The following is a 20895-nucleotide window of genomic DNA, read 5'->3' as shown; positions in this document are numbered from 1 at the left end:
GAACCTAAAAGAAGTCCAGTTGCCTTTGATTTGAGCACTTTAGACTAAAATTGGATGGAAAAAATAATAATAAAAATAAAATATCGACATTTTTGTTCCACAGCTGCAGAGTCCCCTCTCGACAAGAAGTCCCGAGAATACGAGGATCTGTTATTTGATATGGAAAGGTCCTTACACAGTTTGTCCACCAGAGGGCGCTCTGCAACTTTGAAACGCTACAAACCCAGCTGATCCGAGCAGATAGTGCATACACAAGTAATCAGCATCACTTTGTAAGGACTACAGATAAATAATTTTAGTAAAATACATTTGTTTTGAAATGCTACTTTGCCTTACCTGCAGCTCCATTCAGGCTGTGAAAGTCATCACTTTCATAGCCTGAGTGGAATTTATTCACAGTGTAATACAGCAAAAAGCTTTATTTGCAAAACACCAGAACGTCAGAGGCCAGGTTGAGCAAAATCTTTATTGACCGAGAAGAGCAACCACAAATGATGATAGAATATACAACCCCACCAGCATGCCAGCGTTTTCATAGAAACTGTACAATGTGAAGGAATGTATGGAGCAGGAATTCATAATTATCATCAGAAGAAGAGGATGAGGAAGGAACAAACAGAAGCTTTACATCCATGTGTTTCGGTACAGTACGAGTTTGCTTCATATTTAGTGTCACTGGTCAGTCGTGTTTTTAAAACCTTCATTCTTCATTTAAATAGCGAGCATGTGTTTTCTCTGGTAGTGTCACCTGACTGTTCATGTCAGTTTTCCTCTGTCTGCGGGTGAGACCAGACGCCGCCGAGGTCTCCGGCAGTGGCGGCGGCAGCAGCAGACGGCGCCTGGCTCAGCCTCCTCCACACCTGGGATCTCCTGACTGCAACCTATGAAGCGATCTGAACGAACGAGAGCGGCGGGGAGGGGGCAAACATTAAGGCAAAGTGGGGGGGGAAGAAAAATCTAAAAATGTTTTTACCGTTTTTCTCCACGTGATCGTAGTTGGTGCTAAGGCCTCTTGGCTAAAAGAAGCGAGAGTGCCAGATTAAAATTTCTCCAATAGTTAACATTCAGTTCCCTCCGATTACAGGAAGCGTTTAGCGTGGAGGGGGCAGTGGGCGTGTGCAGAGCTGCCATTCAGTCACCTGTATAAACAGTCTCCACTACAACAGGGCTACAGGTGGTTATTCGTTGGCAGCGAGAGCGAGCCCTTCGTATTCAGACTACTTGATCGCGAGCGCTGCTCGTGCACACAAGGCATGCTAAAGAAACATTAATCGATACGTAAGGCAGCTACTTTTTATACTTTCCACTCCCTTGTTCACTTTGGCCACGCCTCCCATCTGACAGGGAGCGTGCAAGTACATTTAGAAAAGAAAGAGGCGGCGTAGAGCAGCTCTGAATGAATGTGTTTCGTTTTGTTTTTCTTTCAAGGCAGGTACTGGTAATCATATCAAAAGACAGCGAGCGAGTAGGTGAGCAAAACGAGCGTGGAGCGGTTGGCAAGCGGGCAGACGGGGAGGTGGATGCTGGGGGGTGGTGCTAAGAACAGCTGATTAACTGTGGTGTGAATACAATCACATTACACAACCATTGATACCATTATATAAAAAAGGCAAACAAAAGTTGATTGTACAGTTGCTTTTCCACATGTACTTATACTGAGAGAGGAAGACACCTTTTCGGGGGAGGTGGAGGGCAGGACTTAATCTCTTGAAGCAGTGAAAAACTGGGGGAAAAAACAGGAAGCAGAGGAGGGCGGCGGGCGCAGGAGTAAGGTGCTACTTGGCACAGCTCGGTGGGGCGCATGAGTGCATGGACAGAGGTGGGCTCGTGCGCAACCAATGAAACGTTGAGCAGGAAGGTGTTGATGGACGGACAGACGGGGGGGGGGGGGGGTTAGGTTGCTGCTACTGCTACTGCTGCTGCTACTGGTGCTGACAGAGCGGGGCGGGTGGGGCGTTAAGACAGCGAGGCGTGAGATAAGGCATGAGAGCATGAAATGCACGACAAAAACAAAGAAGGCAGAAATGGCGGTGGACGTGGCAGGGATGGGAGGAGGATGAGGAGGAAGATGGAGGAGGAGGGGAGGGGCTGAGGGAATCCCTTGCGGCCCCCCCCTACACCCCCAGCTCCAAACACAAAGGCCTCTTTTAGTCTTTCCAGTCTTTCTTGATGTTCAGGTTCCACTCCCAGGACAGGTGGTCGTGCTTGTCGTCGTCGGTGAACTTGGATTTGATGACGTAGTTGCCACGGGCCAGCAGGCCCTTGGGCGCCTCCTCCACCGTAGTCAGGAAGTCGTATTCAGCACCACGCGGCCCATAGCTGCCCACCATGTAGTCTGACTTGTCAACTGTCAACAAACGAGAGGAAACGTTAGATCTTTACATCACGCTCAGCTCAGATTGTGAACAGGCTGGTAATTACCAACGTGTGGGCCATGAAGACACTGCAGGTGGCTGCGAGGAGTCAGTTACAGCAAAAAAAATTAAAATAACAGCTTCACAGGACTTAAATTTTTAAATATACATGGATATATAATTATAAAAGTTTTCTATAACTTCTATAATTTATACAACTTAATCCTGTAAAATAAGATCACTGTGATGGGCTGTCACGAGGTTGCACTGCACAGCAGGAGATGGAGATATTAAGAGAGGAGAGCTGGACGTCAACCCAGCAGCAGGAACGCTCGTCTGTATGAGGGAGTAAGAGCAGCACTGCTAGAGCTCTGCAAAACAACAACCAGCGAGATCCTCGTGTGTCAGAAACAGGAGCACTCCCGTTCCTCCTCCACACTCTTGATCTGGAAAACCTTCATGTGGATGTGCCATCCTGGAGGAGCTAGACTGAAACTGAATGGGCTGCAGGGAGCAGCTCACTCTTATTTTGGGGAGTGCTCTTGTTGCCTCTCCTGTGAACCTGTTGTCACTTCAATTTGCACCAAAAAAGGTGAAACAGATTCACAACAGTGTAACGGCACTGCCTTTGAGTCATTCTGTGATTCCCTGAAATTGTTATTAAAATAAAAATCCAATTAAATATTTTTTTAAAAGAAGCTAAACATGCAAAACACAAACATAGGCTTTAAAAAGAGCCTGAGTTAGCCGCTTCAGCTCAGTAGGTAAGCAGGCGAGTGCAGCAGTCCCAGCAGCTGTGACTCTCCTCTCCTCACTTTCCTGTCTGTCTTCACTGCTCCACCATCCAATAAAGGCAAAAATGTTCAAATAATACTTAAAAAAGTAGCATTTTGTGAGAGGCTGTTTTCAATAACTTATAAAGCTTCAGGCCCTGAAGAAGCTCTGGATCACAGGTCGTCTCAGGATTGTTGCTTCACTGTTTGTTCAGCTTGTAACAGTGTTGTTGTGACATGAGACGTCTTATCAACTTTCACTCGCCTTAATTCAGAGCTGCTGTTACATCTGTGGTTACTCAGTATTACCCATTACTCTGTGACTCAGTATCCCCTCTGTGTGCTTAAGCACTCTTTTATCTCTTTCATTGTAAGGAAAAAACTTTTAAATTTACTGATGAAGAGAAACATTTAAGTTGTGTGAGGGGTGACTGTGAGACTGAGGCCTGTACGTGTTTGAACGTAAACAAATGTGCTGTAACTGTAGCTAACGCGCCAAGGAGAGACAAGATTTTTTTAAACAAAGAGCCAAAGTAAAACTCCCAGCAATTATCTGTTACACAGGCTCATTTCAGCTCGCTCCAAAGGAGCCTTTTTGATCCAGGAAAAACACCGATTCAACATCAGCGGCTGGCTCAATAATCAGCCCCAAACTGACATTAATAGCTCATTTAGCAAAGTAACAGCTGTGCATGCTTGTATATAAAAAGACTGATTAGCAGCACAGCTAATGAGCCTCTGGTTGTTGTAGGCTGCTGTTTGGCTGTTAGCACATGATCAGCTTTACATGCAGGAGCTGCATCCAACCAGTAACGCTGATCTTCAGAGGAACTGTGTTTGTACAGACGTTTTTCACTCACTCTTCATTCCTTTCCTGAACGTCTGCTGCACATACTTCAGCCCCGATACGATCTCCCTGTTCACCTGAGGACACAAAGACATTGCATCAGACATGTGACAGTAAGACAGATCAACAAGTCTATGGCACTGTGCAAAAGTCTTGAGCTGGCCCTCATTTCTTTAAACTTTGCTTCCAAGGAGCCAGACTTTCTTCTGACTTGATCAAAAGTTCTTGAAGAAAGTGGTTTTTGGACATTGGCTGCTTTTTCACTCATTTTCAGTCTGTGGACCTTTTTCTATAAAAATGTTTTTTTTTCCTGTTAAACTAATTAACCCTGAACTGTGAATAATTCAAGCTTAAAAATGCACCTAACTTGAGGGTGAACCAACATTGTGTATAAATATAACATCAACTCGTTATTGGCTGCCTCTCACAGAAACAGAATTTGGTCCCATTTCTTGTATGAAACTATAAAAATGACAAGGATAACACAGTCTGACAGGCATAAAATACCATTTCTGCACCAAAAAGATGATTTCCAACATGCTTTTAGCTGAAAACTGTTTTTAAGCTGATAAAAAGACTCTTTTCATCCTGTGAGCATCTACTACAATTCTCCTGCTACCAATTAATGTTTTAATGAGAGCGCAGATGACCTGACACCAATTACTTTGAGATTTTGTATTTTTTGTTATTGAGTGGCTACAGATGGCTCTTTGTGGCTCTAAAACCTGCTTTGTAATTGTGATGTGGTTCCAGATAAATAACAATGTGTGTCTCTTGTTGTTTTGTTGCTATGTACATCGTCTGTGCCTACATTACACTCAGTGGATTCAGAGGAAGTGAGCAATATTTCCTATAGTTAATGGCAGGAAATAAATGTTTTTAATATCAAAGCCTCACTGAGCAGCAATCTGCCAACATTGAGCTCCTGTGCCAACAATATTTCTGTAAAATGTGCCTTAGAGGATGGCTGTCGAGTCCTGTCCAGTGACCCAAACTTCACAGATTTGAAAACATCACTATCAGTGGAACAGCTGTACTTTAACATGGTCTGCAGAAAACAAGGACAGATCACTCATTTCTTAAACGGACCAGCAGCTCTCACCTTAAAGCTGATCTTTATTCTGTATTCTACTCCCTCCTTCAGGACAAAGGCCTGCTTCTTAAAGGCTTCCAGGTCTCCTGTGAGCAACAACAAACACAGACAAATCAATATAAGGTCCAAACCTCAGTGACAGTTCACTTCAGCATTTTTTAATTTCATCTGTTATAAGGACTAGTGCCATTGATTCATTCATTCATGCAATCCTCTCACTCTCACGCTGATCAGTCTTCGCTAACTTCGCTAACCTGCTTAGCCGCGACCCTTCCTGTGTCGTGTCCTGGCTCTTTGGCCAGGCTGCTGTTACTATTATTATGGTCTTGGATTTCATTAAGCTGCTTCCCCAAGAGCGACCCACAGGTCATGCAGATGGGGGAACTTGAACATCTTGGACTGTAGCTGTCGACAGCAGCCCTCCCTCTGCTGTGGAGATCCGTCGTGAGCTTGACAGCCACTCAAACACAAACCTGCAGCAGGTGGCGCTATGCTGAGCTCACAAAGGCAGCAGAGGAGAACAATACCACCGTCATCAGCTGCAGTCCAAGATGAGACTTACTGGAGAGGCAGCTGAATATATGATTTCTCACAAATAAATTATTGAGTAAAACATTTGCACAGGAAAGCTGGTAAAAAGCGAGAGCTAGACAGTCTGCAGGGCACAGATCTGTTAGGACATCTGATTTCACTTCACAGTGACTTTGTTTGTTATTGTCTCTTTTGGCAAAAATGAATTTAAAACACAAATGCATGAAGGTGTAAACATCAATAAATCATATAAAATCAAAAAGGTAAAATTACACAATTATCTAAAGTACTGAGTTTTTATTAACTGACACAATGTTGATATTTCACAGCTGTACTGAGCGCACAGTTACCACCAAAGTACTTGTTACGCTGTGAGAGTCACACACGTCTTTACCCTCATGTTTCAATCTTAAAGATTCACTGAACACATGTTATCGTAGCTCCTGGAACCATCCACTAACATCGTTTCCCTCTGTAGACCTCAAACATTACTGTGAGATAACGAGGTGTTAATTATAATGCAGATCGTCTCTTTTAGATCACGATCGTGAGGTGAAGCTCACGAGCACAAACTGAGCTGCTTCTATTCTGAGCACTCGCACACTGCTCCATACAGTGAGCTCACACTTTAGCCTCTAAGCTTTTATTTTACATCTACTTTACATTCTGGTAAGCTGGAACTAAAACAGTGTATGACCTTAGATTTTAGTACCGAGCTGCTGACTGTGACTGTATCGGTTTATATTAAAAAGAAATAAAAACGAGTGGATCAAACTTGGAGGTTAATCGACCATAAACAATTTAAAACTGCTTTTAATTAGAGACGTCAGGCTGTTTCACCAAAACAGGATGAAAACGTCACCAAAGCATCTTGTCTTTTGTTTTAAACGATGTGCACCTTCTACCTTTACAGCAGCACCTTCCTTTGTTATCTACCCCTTCCTGAAAGCACAAACCCAGCAGCTGACTGGTCAGATGTTGTTAACAATGTTCCCCACAGAGTGACATGACCCGAAAGCATTTACATGGAAACCACGATGGGAGCTCTTCAAATGATCCAAATACTGAGGAAAGCTGCTTCGGTGCTTCCTTTATTGCCTCCCTTAGCAGAGCAACACTGGCGAACGGTTCATGGCGAAAACACCATCTACTACTAACAGAGAGTCTTGTTAAAAGCACAAGTTCCACTGGATCACTTCTCTAGATGGAAGTGTCCTAATGTCTTAACAAACGTGCTTTTTTCCTGTATACACTCTGTTACTCTAGTACAGAAAACAAAGCTAAGATTAAAAATGTGCAGAACATAAGTGATTAAGAAAAGAGGCGACACAGGAGAGATTTTTGGACAAGGAAAGCTTTTGGTCTAGAGAAAGTAAAGTTATTAGTTGTCATACTTCTACGCTACAAGCCTGTCGAGCAAAAACGCATATGAGGCTCAGTATCGTGCTCAAGGACACTACGTCAACTGGCAACTTAATAACTGACCTTCTGATTGGTACCCCTTAAAATCACCCACTAATCTGTAAACCACTAATTTAATTATATCTGAATTTAAAGGAAAACCTCTGCAAAATGTTTTTTGGTTCAGTAATTTCTTGTTTGTTTTTTAATTACACTCTTAAATAATCCAGATTATAACAGTTTCAGTTTTTTGCCTTAATCACGCCGCCCTGTGTGACACATTTACATCCCTCCCTTTGTTTCCTACAATCAGTGAGTCCTCGGGACACTAAAATCCTCTGGCAGTCCCGTGGGAGCTGACTGCCATGCTGACCTGTTGTTCCCAGGCCTCTAAAAAAAGGCTTTTAAACTGAGCTGTTTCTAGTATGTTCTTGCTGAGTAGAGTGTGTCCTCCTCTTCCTTTGAGTCCTCTTAAACCCAAGCTTCACAAGAAACCAACAACAAAGAAGGAAGTGAGCCCAAAGAGACTCAAACCTCTGCAGAAACTAAGAAATATTTTAAAGTTCAGAAAGTTAGTGTTCCAGTTTTATTTCCTGCTCCTGAAGTACAAAAACAGACAACTTACACTAATCTTTGCTTCTTCTGCTTTTCCTTCTTCGTCCTGCAAGCTTCTTTTTATCACAGTCTCTGTGATCACAGAAGTAAGAGTCTTATATTTTGGGCCAGTTTGTAAGTCAGTTGAACCCGAAACTGTGAGGGCGCGTTTTATCATCAACCTTATTAAACGTTTTGGTTCCTTGCATAAGAGGAGAAATGACTGTGCCATGAAACATCTTAAAAATATTAGTTTCAGGGACTTTTTATTGAAAAGCAAAACATGTTTTATCTCCAAATACAAACACAATGGGGACAATTCATTTTAACGTCTCCTGAGGGGGGGGGGCACTTTTTGCCTTAACAGAGTTCAATTCAGTGTTTCTTAAGCCTGACAATATTCAGCTTTAAGGACAAACACACGAGCATAGCTGAGGGCTATCTGTGACTTTAAACTAGAATTAATGGCAGGATTTTTGAAAAAGTCACAATCAGCCAAACTGGACTGTTGTGCCTTTATTTACCGTGTGGACAGTCACAACTTTATCTGAGAAAGCAGTAAAAGCTGCAACGAGGAACAGGACAAAATGTCCTGGACTGATCCAAATCTAGGCCAGCTGGGCCCAAAGCTGCTCCAGAGGAGTGAGAAGATGCAGTTCAGACCTACAAGATTATAAAACTCTGGAATAATTTACATTAACTTTTAAATTAGTGCCACGAATTAAAAAACTAAATCCAGTCGCTGTAGTTTGTCCATTTCTCTCTGCTTCTGGGACGTGTCGGTAAATCTTATTAGTAGCAGATTCAGACCTTCACAGAGTAAGTGCTGCTGGATGGAGTTATAATAGGCAGAGTCTGTACTGGGGGTGCAGGACAAGCACGTCTGAGAGCTTTGAAACAGGATGAAAATGATTCGAAAGAAAATAATGGTGTGAAAATGTGACGGAACAACACGTTGTTGACTTTGGCAGCGGGGCCTCGAGTCCCCCACCACCACCACTGAAGGAGATTTACTGGCCCATGAGAGAAAAAAGGCATTTCAATTATTTTATAGATGGGAGCCGGGAAATTAATTTTCCCAAGGGGCAACATGCGAAACGGGGACTGTTGGACGGCTGCACCAATAACACAAACTCAAAGAACCTGCTTGATATTAATTTCGTCTCTCTTATTAACTGTTATGGTTACGTGTCGAATTTACAATAAGGCAACAATAATGTATTTATAGTAACCCCAGATTATTTTATTTAATAAAACATCAATATTTGGTGTCACATGATACAAAATATCGTGATACTATCCAGTATAGATTTTTCACCCCTACTTGTTTGTGAGTTTGTCTCAGCAGTTTGCTTCACAGGTGAGCTCATCACTCTGAATGAACTCGAGGATGCTCAATTATATCCTCTCATATTTACAATTATTTTGGTGCGGCTACTCAAGAAACTTGAAAATATCTTGCACATACTGAACTCAGCAGCAGATTCCTCTAACTTTAAACAAAATAAAAATTGAAAAAATAACTGAGGTGAGGATGTTGGCGGGACACAGAGTTATCCAGGTACTCCTTGAGTCATGCACAAATGTTTTTTTCCACAGTGCCAACCACGATCGCTGCACATGCACATGGGTATGAAGAAGGTGCCCAGGCAGCTGGGAAATAGCAAACAACTGAAAACCTAAAGCAGCGGACCAGAAGAGACAAACCCGGAAACAAACATAACTGCGGGCCACTTATTAATAATCCTTCCCCAGGTTCCCCTACGGCAGCGGTCAGCAACCTTTAACACTCAAAGAGCCATTTGGACCCGGTTTCCACGCAAAAGAAAACACTGGGAGCCGCAAATACTTTTTGACATCTAAAATGAAGTTAACACTGTATATATTGCTTTTTACCTTTATGCTTTGTGTGAACAACTAAGGTGTGTTGCGTATGAAATCCATGAAGTGCTACAGAGAAAATTACATTTTATTCATGTAATTAACACATTTTGAACTCTTAAAGAAATATAACAAATGGAAAGGAAACTAAAATGAACCACGTAGCAAACAAAAACTGTTGTGATATATAAATCGCCTTTGGGCTTTTGGAGCCTTGACCTGAATTTTAAAAAAATAATTGGAAAAAAAGCACTATGCTGCTGAAAAATGAAAAATAGATATTTGCAAAATTCTGCCTAAATATGTATTTTACCTGGTTAATGTGTGTGCCTCGCCTCGCCGCCTTAACGTCTGTGGTATCTATGCTGATGTGTTGGTGTGTGTCGGGCTGTGAGCTGCAAAGCTACAGCCGGCTGTATGCGTACAGCAACCGTGTGTGAAAAGTGGTCAATAAAGAGATGCTGAAAAGCGTGTTCATGCAAACATCGTCGGGTCTGCCGTGATATGTTTACAATGAGACTTCTGCTCCTGAACCTCTGCGCACAGCGTCTGCAAATCGGGGCTGTACGAAGTCACTTTATCTTTACGCAGGACAGTAAGTTGTCATCTGTGAGACGTGAGCGGTGTTTGTTTTTAACATAGTTCACGGTGGAGAACAGCTGCTCACATAATGTGGATCCGAAGATCCATAATTGGCCTACCTGGGGTTGGAAGTCTCGATAAATGCACGGCGTTTCGGCGGGTACACCGGCTTCCGCAAGTGTGACGCTTATTTTGAGCGATGAAAAAAATAATAGAATATTATTTTATTTTTATATTTCAATATCACAACAATCTTCCAATTTAGAACTACAAGTTAAAAAAACTAACATAAAGAAAATATACTTCAGCTAAATACTTCTAATTTATTTTCCCAAACCACGCGGAGCCGCACTATAAGGACTAAAGAGCCGCAGGTTGCCGACCCCTGGTCTACGGAAACCCGTAGGAAGGATCAACAGTTCCAATATGGCGCCATTAGTTATCAAACACTGAATGTTGGGGTTCAATCAGAAACTTCTACTTGATTTCTGCCTGAACACAGACTCACCACAGAGGTCCAGGACCAGCGGCTCAGGAGCACTATCACAGACCAAACTCATCCGGATCACCTGGACGTTGGGAACATTGGGATCTGAGACAAGACCAAAGAAACAGGTGATTCAGTACAGATGTAGCAAACATGCTAAACATGTGTCTCATACTACCCAGATTACTGCTGGCTGCTCCATAGTTTATATTCATAACTTTTATTTATCCTTAAAGACACTTTAACATCATTTTCACATGCAGTCTGCTAAACCCAGACATTTATAGGAGGTCTGCATGTGATGTAAAAATCAGCTACGTGTTTGAAGTGTTTGAACTCAGGGGAGCTGAAATCAGGACAGGCTGCTGTAGTTGGGACAGATTCTGCATTAATTACTCTTCAGTTTGTTCTCAGGCAACAATTCAAACTTTCTCCTCACAGCAGGAAGCGTACTGATCATCAGTGTTTGACAGACAACACTAGGCCACAGGTTACTATAAAGACATACAACTCCAGCTTAGTCCTGTTTTTTTAATAAAATGCACAATGCATCAAACAGGATGTAACAGTTCAATGACAAACCAAAAACAACAAAAACATCTGCTTTATTGTAACACAGCACCACCTTCCTGCACTGTGATACCTACAGGGACCTCTTCTGTATTGTTGAAGCGGTGAACAAGAAACACATCAGAGTAATGGACTTTAATGTTTATCATTAAATCAAATAAACATATTTTTCTGTTTTTAATTAATCACTTCTAAAGAAAAACCGAGATACAATTTGAACTGTGGTTTTGCAGAACCGTTACACACACACTCAGACACACACAGTGTATTACCAGCCTCAGAGATCCCAGAGCCAAGCAGGGCTTCCTTATATTTGCGTAGGCTTTCGTCATCCTTATCCAGCTCATGGATCTCCTTCACTGACTTCTGGGCTGGAGGTTTGTAGTTCACTGGCTCTGGCTCTTCATTTTCAGCGGCGATAGCTGCTAGCTGCTCCGTAGTCACGTCATCGTCAGCCATGTCTGGAGGGGGGAAAAAATGTGAGTGACGGTATAGCGAGCATGGAAAGAAAGCAGGTGGGCAGACGTCCTATATTCTTACTAACACTTGTCTCTTGGGGAGGCAAGTGTTTTGTTGTAAACAAAAAGACAAACTCTGCTGTGTGTAGCATTTTATGTCATCTAATCTCACTTCTTTGAAGTAGTAATAATGAGAGGGGAGTCATGAACGAGGCGTCAAGCATCCCATGATGCAGTTATTTAGGTCAGATGAAAACAACTGTGTTCCCCTGGCATGGATGACATGAGTCTGGTCTTTTTCACCTCTATTACATTCAACCAAGCAACAGCTTCACAGCAGTGTACACCGCAGTCGTGTATATTTGTTTTTCTCAGCGATGTTATCAGGGAAGAGTTTCAAGGATAACAAGAACAAGGAATAACATTTGTTTTGTCCTCATAAACCTCCAAGTAAGGAAGCCATCTCATTTATGTCAGGAAAGCAAGATGATCGAGTTAACCTGATGCAGAGACAATGGGTTTGTGTTTCATTTGCACAGAAACTAACTGTGTTCCCGTTTTAAGGAGGCTAATGCCCAAAAACTTTCCACTGCTCAAACGCACAGTGTAACAAAAGCAGGAAGAGCTGTGCTTGGACCGAGAGTCTTAAAGCTCACATTAAAGCCCCCCTCCCACCCACAGCAAAACAGAAAAAACACAGGGCCTGAATGCACCACTGCCACTCTAGCATACATCGCTTACAATTACACTTTAGTCCTGGTTGTGTATCTTTAATCACTTAAGAGCAGCCACTTTGATGTTGTAAATAATTACAGGAGCATTTTTTAAAAAAACCTAAAGGACAGCTCTGCACACAACGAACTCTCAGTAATGTGGAAAAACCAGCAGAGAGAATTCAGGACGTAAACTCTCTTTGCTCAGATGCAGTGACTCTACTGCTTCACAGGGCTGCTCCATTATGACAAAAAACATCCATGCCTAGACTAGACATTTAAAAGAATGTCAAGCGCATGAATGGAGCCATTTGAGGTGGTCTGGGCATCTGAACAGGACGCCTCCTGGACAACTCCAACTTCGAGAGGTGTTTCGGAGACATAGGAGGAGATTTTAAGAAACAAGATGTATTTACTGAACTTAGAATATTTTACAGGGGATTTTCTTAGGATTTATGTACAATTTCAATAAAATGTTTTATTTAATAAATAGATAAATGTAAGAAATAAAGGGGTACACAGCTGTGGTGGAGGACGTACAAGGTTATGACATGGGGAGTACTCTTAAGGGAAACTGCTGGTCCCTGCCAGCCTGCAGCCTGTACTGCAGGATGTTTGTGGTAGATATTGGAGCTGCCCACCTCAGAAGCCCTGCAGCAACAACCACAAACTCAGTGATAGCAAACAGTTAAGAGTTTGGGTGAGGGATGCTGGCAGGTGTACTCGTTTTTCTTTCTTCTAGAACATGTTCGCCTATGGAAACTTCGTTAGTTTTTCTCCTTCTAGGCAGACCAGGTTTTTCCATCATCTTGGTCAAAGCTGAACACGAGCGAGTCCGAGCTTTCAGGGAGGGGCGAAAGCTCACTGCTGTACAGGAAAAGGACCAAAACAGAGCCGATGTGTTTCCTCTGACTATAAAAGTTAGTGAAATAATGTGCACGCTAGAAAGATCTGATGCACCATGATCGTTTTAGTCACTATACTCTTGATTTTTTTATAATCCGTTCTTATTCATTAGGTGATATTTAACTAGGCTGGACATTTTTCACAACTGGTAAAAAAATTAACTGCTAAGTCAACATCACTGTAATCTGCTTCAGTTAGTTCAACAATACAGCAAACGTAGCTGTGAACTAATTGTACCTCCATCTCCACCCAGCAGTGCTCAGCCAGCAGTGTTTAATACCTCCATGACATTCGTTTACATTTCAGCAGCAACAGATGGATTAAATGCTCCAGCTCCGAGTCTCCAGCCTCAGATGCAACACTGTGTAAACTGTAGCTGTAACTAAAAGACTGGAAGTTTGAAAAGAATTGTGGATAATGCAAATGTCCCAAATAATTTTAGTGATTAGTGATTTTTGTGATACAAATCGTAAGTTTGAGTTTGTCTGCATATCTCTCTCTTCTCTTATGAACTGCCTAAACTAGCAGGCATCATAGAAATGTCTATAAGCAGCACACACGTGAACTATGCGAGGAGCCGCAGCCATAAACATGCCTGAGCAGGAGCCAAAATCCTGCTTCAATTTTCCGCTTTTCTATTCCTTACAAATGCACCATTATATATACACAATCTCTTGCACCTGAAGGAACCAAAATTGTGTGACTAAAGTAAGACTTCAAGAACATCTTCAAAATGTGATTATTAGCTGCTGGTTGCACAAATTCTCCTTAATCAAGCAGAGCCTTTAAACACCAAACTTTTACTTTGGTCAAGTTTCTCTTGCGACTTCAGATATACCTTCCACTCAATAAAAATAAAATGCATTATTAGAGCCATGTACAATGATAAAAAATAACTGGGTTTTTTTAATGCAATCTTCATTTGAGTTCATGTTTTGCATAACTAAATTGCAGATTTAACTGAGGTCAAATTTAGATCACGGTTACTCGACGAGGAGTGAAACTCCTGGCATTAACTCTTAGTTTTTTATTTAGATTTTTGGTTTGCATGGTCTCCCTGTTACGAAATTTCTTAAAGCTAAATATTTTTCCCACTGAGCACCGTGCAAGTACATCAGTCTTTTACTGGTAGCTTTTAGATTTTGTCTCACAAAAGGCTAATTTAATCCCTTTATACACTGCTATCTTATTCTGTGAGACCATATAATAATTTATTACTAGGCAAGCTCCATTTACTTTATTCTCCAAAGTTTGGTCAATCGGGCAACACAGAAAGTGATCATTCTGACACAGTTTTATGCAAAGTGTGACCCTAAAGAGCCGTGCTGATGGGCAATCAGCAGTTTTTTTCATAATGTGGAAAACTGATGTGTTATTTTTCTTCAGCTCACTTTTATAACTGATGGTTGGTTCAGTAAATGTGTACTTAAACTTCATGACACTGAGGCTCTGTTTAATCAGAAGGTCAGTGGATTGATTTCCTCCAGTCCATCTGATACCGAACCTCGAGTTGACCCCGATGCATCCATCGGAAGGTCAGAAGGTGTATGAATGTGTGTGTGTGATTAGGTGAATGAGGCATTTTGAGTGCACAAATTAAGCAGAAAGATGCTATATGAGTACCAGTCCATTCACCATTGTAGAGAAAGGGAAACAATATACAACTGTCCACTTTAGCTCATACTGGGCTGTATGTGTCCCACCTAAATTAAATTGGCCATCACTGATTTTGACCTTGAGTTGCACTTTGAGTGAGCTGTCAACCAAAACTCAAGTGAATAAATTTTAGGATATTCACTTTGTATTGTTACTAATAAAAGCATAAATGTCCCACTGCCTGCTCAGCCGCTTTTTCTCCACAAAGTGAGGAAATAAAATATTTATATTTAACCTCATATGATTAAATTTGGACAACTGAAGATGTTTTCATGAGGAGTAAGGACACCTGTAACGTCAATACCTCACGGGATTAGCACAGGTCTGAAATATGGAACAGTCACATTTTCCAGATAGTAGAAGTTACCTTTCAAATGAACTATCGTGCATGCGTTTAAGCACTATGGTTCTCCTGTCACAAGCTTTTCCATTTGAGCAAACATACAATAAAAAGGTTAAAAATTTAATTTCTGGTAAGCTCATAATGTATTTTAGATTTAAATAAATTTGTATAATAATATTTGTGCTTTTATTTGAGGAAAGCTGAAAAAAATCCCATGTTTTATGAATTGTAAAAAAAAGTATCCTCGTGTGTTTTCACTTTCAACAGTTTACGTGTTCTCACAGGACATGATGTAAGAAGTTAATAAAAGTGATATTAAGAAGACTCCCCTTGTGCTGTCATGCCAAATATTAACATTAGGACATTTCATGAGTGGACTAGAACCCAGTTTGACAGACTCGCCCCACACAGCCTTCAGCAGGCTCGCAAACAGGACGGGAAGCTTAAAGAAACTTCAATTTCACAAACAGAGGAAGCATGCGGGAGCCTGTAGCCTCATCAGTGCACTGTGTCACTAACGTTTACATCCTCTGTTTGGTGTTGGGTTCTTTTGGGTTCATCTATTTTTGTATCAAACACTAAGAACAACAACCTGCAGGGCAACAGCCAATCCAGACTGTTACCCCTGCCGGCCTCATGCAAACATTAATAACAAATACAGAATTTAATAGAGACATGGAGGTTTCTGCCTGCTGTAATTTTGAGCAGCAATATAATTTAAATTACGGCGACTGGTGCTACCCCTTTGTTGCCTTGTTCTTAGGTTATCACATTCACAAGATTTTCAGAAAACTTGACCTCTGACCTTCAGGTTGAGTTCCCTGAGATATGCAGATAGATAATTCCTATAGTAATAATTTGAAGCTCCGAGGTTGCCTCATTCTCGAGTTATCGCATTCCAATCTTAGGTGTCCGTACTGGCCGCCCGCACGGCAGGGAGACAACAATACCCTGCAAACAACAATGTTTTGCACATGGACGATGATGTCAGGGATCAACGATGGTCAAGGTTAATGTTTGTTGTGCATTTTTGTGCATGTTAGTCAGCGACCGTGTGCGTGTGTATGTGTCTGTCTGTTTAATGCCGTCTGTAATTGCTTTTTAAAGAATCATCATGATGTTACAACATGTTCAGAACCTGCCGACGGCTTACTTAATAATAATTTACTATCCAAACTAACAGCCCCACGTCAGTGCTTAAAGTTTTGCGGACCCCATGCATGCTTTTACTGACCTGCAAGATAAAAAAAAAAACAAAAAACAACTTTTATTTGTTTTTGTTTTTTAACTATAAATAAAATTTAATTTAATGTGTATGACATTATTTATGTTTTATATTCATCTAAATCTGAAAAACAATGTTACAAAAGCCTTGAAATAAATCTAGTCTAGTACACCCTGGGCTGCTGCCAGTTTAATTGAGTTAACAGTTAATCTGCATAAATAGGCTTTTATTCTAACTTCTCTAGCTTTAACATGGATTTTTCTCTGTGTAAGGAAAACGGTGGCCTATGCGAGGAGCTGAAAGTTTGCTTTATGTCATGTTTGCGCTGGTTGTTGATGTGGATAGACGAAGGACTCACACCAGCTGTTTATCAGAAAGGTTTTAATAGTTTTGGACGAGACAAACATGTTTTCTTTTCACTGCAGCTGAGTTCACTTTCTCGGTAACAACGCCACCTCCCCGCTTTTCACCACGTGTCTGTAGACAGACTGTGGCTCCACGTTAAACTGTGACAGCATCATCTCCACAGCTGCTGTTGTGTTTTCCGTCTTTTTGCTGAGAAATGTAGGAACTACCTGGCGTGAATCTTCTAATACTCCAAGTCACTATTTCATGTCTATTTTAGTCACAAATGTGGATGAAATGCTTACAAAGCACTGAAGCAAAGAAGTTACATTGAGGATTTTTTTGTAATCAAGTGGTTTGCATTAATCAATAAATACGGAAAATTTTCCTCAAATACTAACATATAAAAAAAATCTGAGCCTGACCTACACAAGAACTGGGAATATAAAATGTCTTGTAGGAGCAGTCGAAAATAAGTGAGCCAAACTCTTCTCAGCTTTGAGGTGATCATCTTAAGCGACTACCAATGTGAGTGAATTATACCACTGATTGATTTATCACTGGGTGGTAAATACATTAGTGGGTTACCTAAGCAACCAGAGTCTGCTATGTCCACCAATGCAACCAACAACCTGGACACAATGAGCAAATATATGTGAACCGGGCTTCATAGCTGCTACTATATAACCATTTATTATAAAATAAATATCTTCTGACAACTCCTTTCTTTACAGCTTTTGTAGGGTTGGAAATACAGACTCACCTCCTTGTATTAGTCATGTGTAATTTATTTGCCAAAGAGAAATTATAAAATATATTAAATTATATCTTGTTATTCGTCTTTTGCATTTATTGAATTTCTTTCTTTTCTCATCCACTGGGCTTTTTAAGTAGTTAAATATGTTACGTTAGTGGCCCAATAGTAGCACTGAGGAGAGAATGATTATGGGGACCTGCATTGACACACCTTACCAAATCTGTCAACATTCCTGCTTTTCCCAGTTTCTCCCATATTTTAGGACCATCCACAAGCATGTTTTCCATGTTTATCTAATATTGCACAAGCTGCCAGACTGTCTATGAAACAGTCTACGCATAGAATGCATAAAAACTGCATGCTATTTCAGCACATCTGTCATTGGTCCAATCTCAGCGCAGAAAAACCAGGTAAGGGTTAAACAAACTAACTGCTACCTTAGCTGTTTGACTGTTTTAAGTCTCTTTAGTGCAAAAATTCAGTAAAGAGCGACATAGTTGGCTCTTCAGACGTGCTTAGCAGGGAATTATTAAATTTGGTACAGTTAGAAAGAAATTAAATCAAACTGAGCTTTATAAAACATTAAGTTAGTCGTTAACAACGTATAAATGAAACAGTAAAAACAAAAATGGCGCCCTCTTTCAACCAAAGTAGTGTCACCAAAACTATTTCACACATCACTGGCTTCCTCCTGGTTATGCTAACTTAATAAATCAAAGTTATACCGTGTCATCAAAACAGTTTCTCATAACACAGTCAGGTGAATATGCAAACTGAAAGTCTCCAGATCTCCAGAAAGTCTTATAATTTCCAAATGTTGCAGCATTTCCTTTTGTATGATCTGAGAAGATCTGAGCTCCTGTATCAATTCGACATCACTGAAATAGCGGTACACTCATGTTCAATCCAGCCATGTTGCACGCCATACACAAGCCAACAGTTTGTTAACAGCTGAAAGGGACTCCAGCTACATTCAAGAACAGCAAAGAGGGGGAATGAGATGCTCCAAGGGAGTAGCTGTGTTTGCTTCTTTAAAAAAGAGAAAGACTTTCGCTGTGGGGGCGTGAGTTTATTTCTCTGCTGTGAAAACGTTAACGCCAACAAGTAAAAAGTCAACAAACCGGCGCCAAAGTGCCATTACATCTATCTGACCTTCATAACGGGCAGCCTGTTAATGAGTAACTCCATGTGCAAAGAATTTAAGTTTTGTTAAAGTGTAATAGAGGCTAACAGATGATTATTTATTATTTAGGTTCATTATCAAATCATTTCACACTCTATACACACCTGACAGAAGAATGAACCTATATAAACCTATATAAAGGCTCACTTATAAAATAATAAGAAATAATAATAATAATACTCTAATATATCATGTAATCTCTAAATCGTATACATTTTTGTTCATAAACTAGCTCTTGGAAGGTCTGACTGTCATTTTGTCGTTTGTAATCTAGGTAAATCTAATCCCAGATGAACAGAGTAACAATAACATATATTAAAAACAAAGTGTAACTTTTCTTTTTGTGGGGCTTTTTTTAACGTATTGATCTCTAACTAACACACAGAATTAATAGTTCGTTGGTCAAAGTGTGTTATTGTTTGCCTTAGGCAGGCATATAAACACAAAGACTTTCAGAGTTTCCTATATTTATTTTTTCTGCATTAAATTAAATTAAAAACAAAACAGCTCTTTCAATGAAATTTAATGAACGCATGTTTATTTTAAAGATAATATCACGGATCTTTGCAAATTTTCCTCAATTATGTATTATCCGCGAAAAACCCCAGATGAACCGCAGCTGCCATGGTGATAAAATAGTAAATATATCTGTCATTATTAGCCGGGTAACAAACCTCCTTTTGACAGCACATCAGTTTACTCACGCCACTGGTTCATTAGCCTGAACGATTAAACTCATTAATACTGAACAATGTGGCTCAACTTTTCCTGCCGCCGACCCCCCCTCTCACACAGGGTGGGACTGAGGAGCGAGACAAGTGGCTAGCTCGTTAACCGCTGGGAACAATTCAGCCGAGCTAACCGGAGCCTGCAGCTAACATTAGCATGACAAGTTATCATCAGCTGACAGGAGCGGGCGCGACAACGGAGCGGCTTCACGGACGCGCGCCGGTTATGGTTGCTCTAGAGAGGGCGTTAGAAGCTGTCCTCGAAGCTGGAGACGCTTACCTTTAAATTAAACGCAGTAGTGTTTTCAGGAGCCTTTGCAGTAAGTGCGTTCGTTGCTCTCTGGGCTCTCCTGCAAGTATGGCGAACAAGGGGACGGCGCCGCCCCGTGCGCCGCCCGCGCGTCACGTTCCCGGGAGCGGGTCCGCGGCGCGCACGCCCTACGTAGGTGACGCGCTTAACAGCTTGTGTTTAGTTTTGGATTCAGTGGGATAGTTTCGCTCTGCTGTCACACTTTGTACTGTGATAAAAGGTACAGAGGATAACGGGACATATTTAAAACTGACTTGTGTATTAAAAAAACACTGATTGCTTCTAATACTTACTTGTAAAACCCCTTGAAGTACATGTTTGTTTGTCTGATTTAAAATCTTTTGTGTGTGCAGAGGCAAATTCTTACAAAACCTACACCTTCTGATAATTTTTCTTTTTTTTTTTTTTCCTTAAGAAAGTTCTCACTGGACACTACTATGCAGTTCCTGTGAACAACTAAGTACACCCCAATAATCATTTCTGTATGACTTTATCAGTCTCTTGTCATTGTGAAAGAATTTCAGCTCTCTCTTCCTTACAGCGCTGATTCAGTTCATTGAGGTTTGTGGGCATTTGTTTGTGTACAGCGCTCTTAAAGTTCCCACCACAGCATTTAAATCGGGTTGAGGTCTCGTCTCTGCAACACCTTGATTCTTTTCTTTTTCAGTCTTTCTGTTCCTGTTTTGCTTGTTGTTCTCCTCTTGCATGGCCCAGCTTTGGGAAGCTTTAGGTGTCAAGACAGATGGAGTCGCCTATACAAAAGTTACACATTTACTTATACTGGAATACAGTTGAATGTCATCTGAATGACTGCGTGGCGTCTAGGTGCTGTGGCTACAAAGCAATAATTTTTCTTAATCATATATAATATGTGGCACGGGTGTAATGAGCCATTACTTCAACCTAAATCTTTTTTATTACCAATTTATGTGTTCTTTCCATCTAATTCAATTAGTTGTTTTCTGTTTCTTTGTTTTTTTCTGGCCCTTTCCTGGTCTCTTTGCTAATGGCCAAAAATAAAAGCCATTATTATTTATTAATAACCAAGGACCAGTGCCTCGGGGCACTGACTGCAAACACTGTTGCCTTAAGTCTTCAGTGAGGCAGGGACCGGCATCCCCGTGTGGATCATTATCGCACAACTGCAGTTGAAAGATG

The 20895-nt window shown here is 41.0% G+C and overlaps 1 protein-coding gene across 1 annotated transcript; it reads right to left on the bottom strand.

The window, feature by feature from the left end:
• Positions 1-447: 447 nt before the first annotated feature.
• Positions 448-19863, bottom strand: LOC146573297 (rho GDP-dissociation inhibitor 1-like). The gene is made up of 6 exons (XM_085278021.1): positions 19708-19863; positions 11386-11574; positions 10565-10648; positions 5077-5153; positions 3988-4051; positions 448-2347 (listed from the first exon to the last, which is right to left on the bottom strand). Exons 2-6 carry the CDS (start codon positions 11570-11572, stop codon positions 2148-2150), a joined length of 612 nt encoding a protein of 203 aa, XP_085134147.1. The 5' UTR covers positions 11573-11574; positions 19708-19863; the 3' UTR covers positions 448-2147.
• Between the last annotated feature and the right edge of the window lie 1032 nt (positions 19864-20895).

This window comes from Mchenga conophoros, linkage group LG6, assembly GCF_057382185.1.
Source record: "Mchenga conophoros isolate Kocher_MC1m ecotype Shallow Benthic linkage group LG6, M_conophoros_male_GT1.1, whole genome shotgun sequence".
Classification (NCBI taxonomy): Eukaryota; Metazoa; Chordata; class Actinopteri; order Cichliformes; family Cichlidae; genus Mchenga; species Mchenga conophoros.
The sequence above is the reverse complement of the archived record's forward strand: the minus strand, read 5'-3'. Positions and strand labels throughout refer to the sequence as shown.

What these genes read in the sequence shown, in the direction of transcription:
- LOC146573297 (XM_085278021.1), bottom strand. Translation starts at nt 11,572, where the DNA reads ATGGCTGACGATGACGTGACTACGGAGCAGCTAGCAGCTATCGCCGCT. An exon ending in GAATAAAGATCAGCTTTAAG is followed by an intron (nt 4,052 to 5,076) that starts GTGAGAGCTGCT and finishes TTGTGTCCTCAG; the next exon opens with GTGAACAGGGAGATCGTATC. An exon ending in GTTCAGGAAAGGAATGAAGA is followed by an intron (nt 2,348 to 3,987) that starts GTGAGTGAAAAA and finishes GTTTGTTGACAG; the next exon opens with TTGACAAGTCAGACTACATG.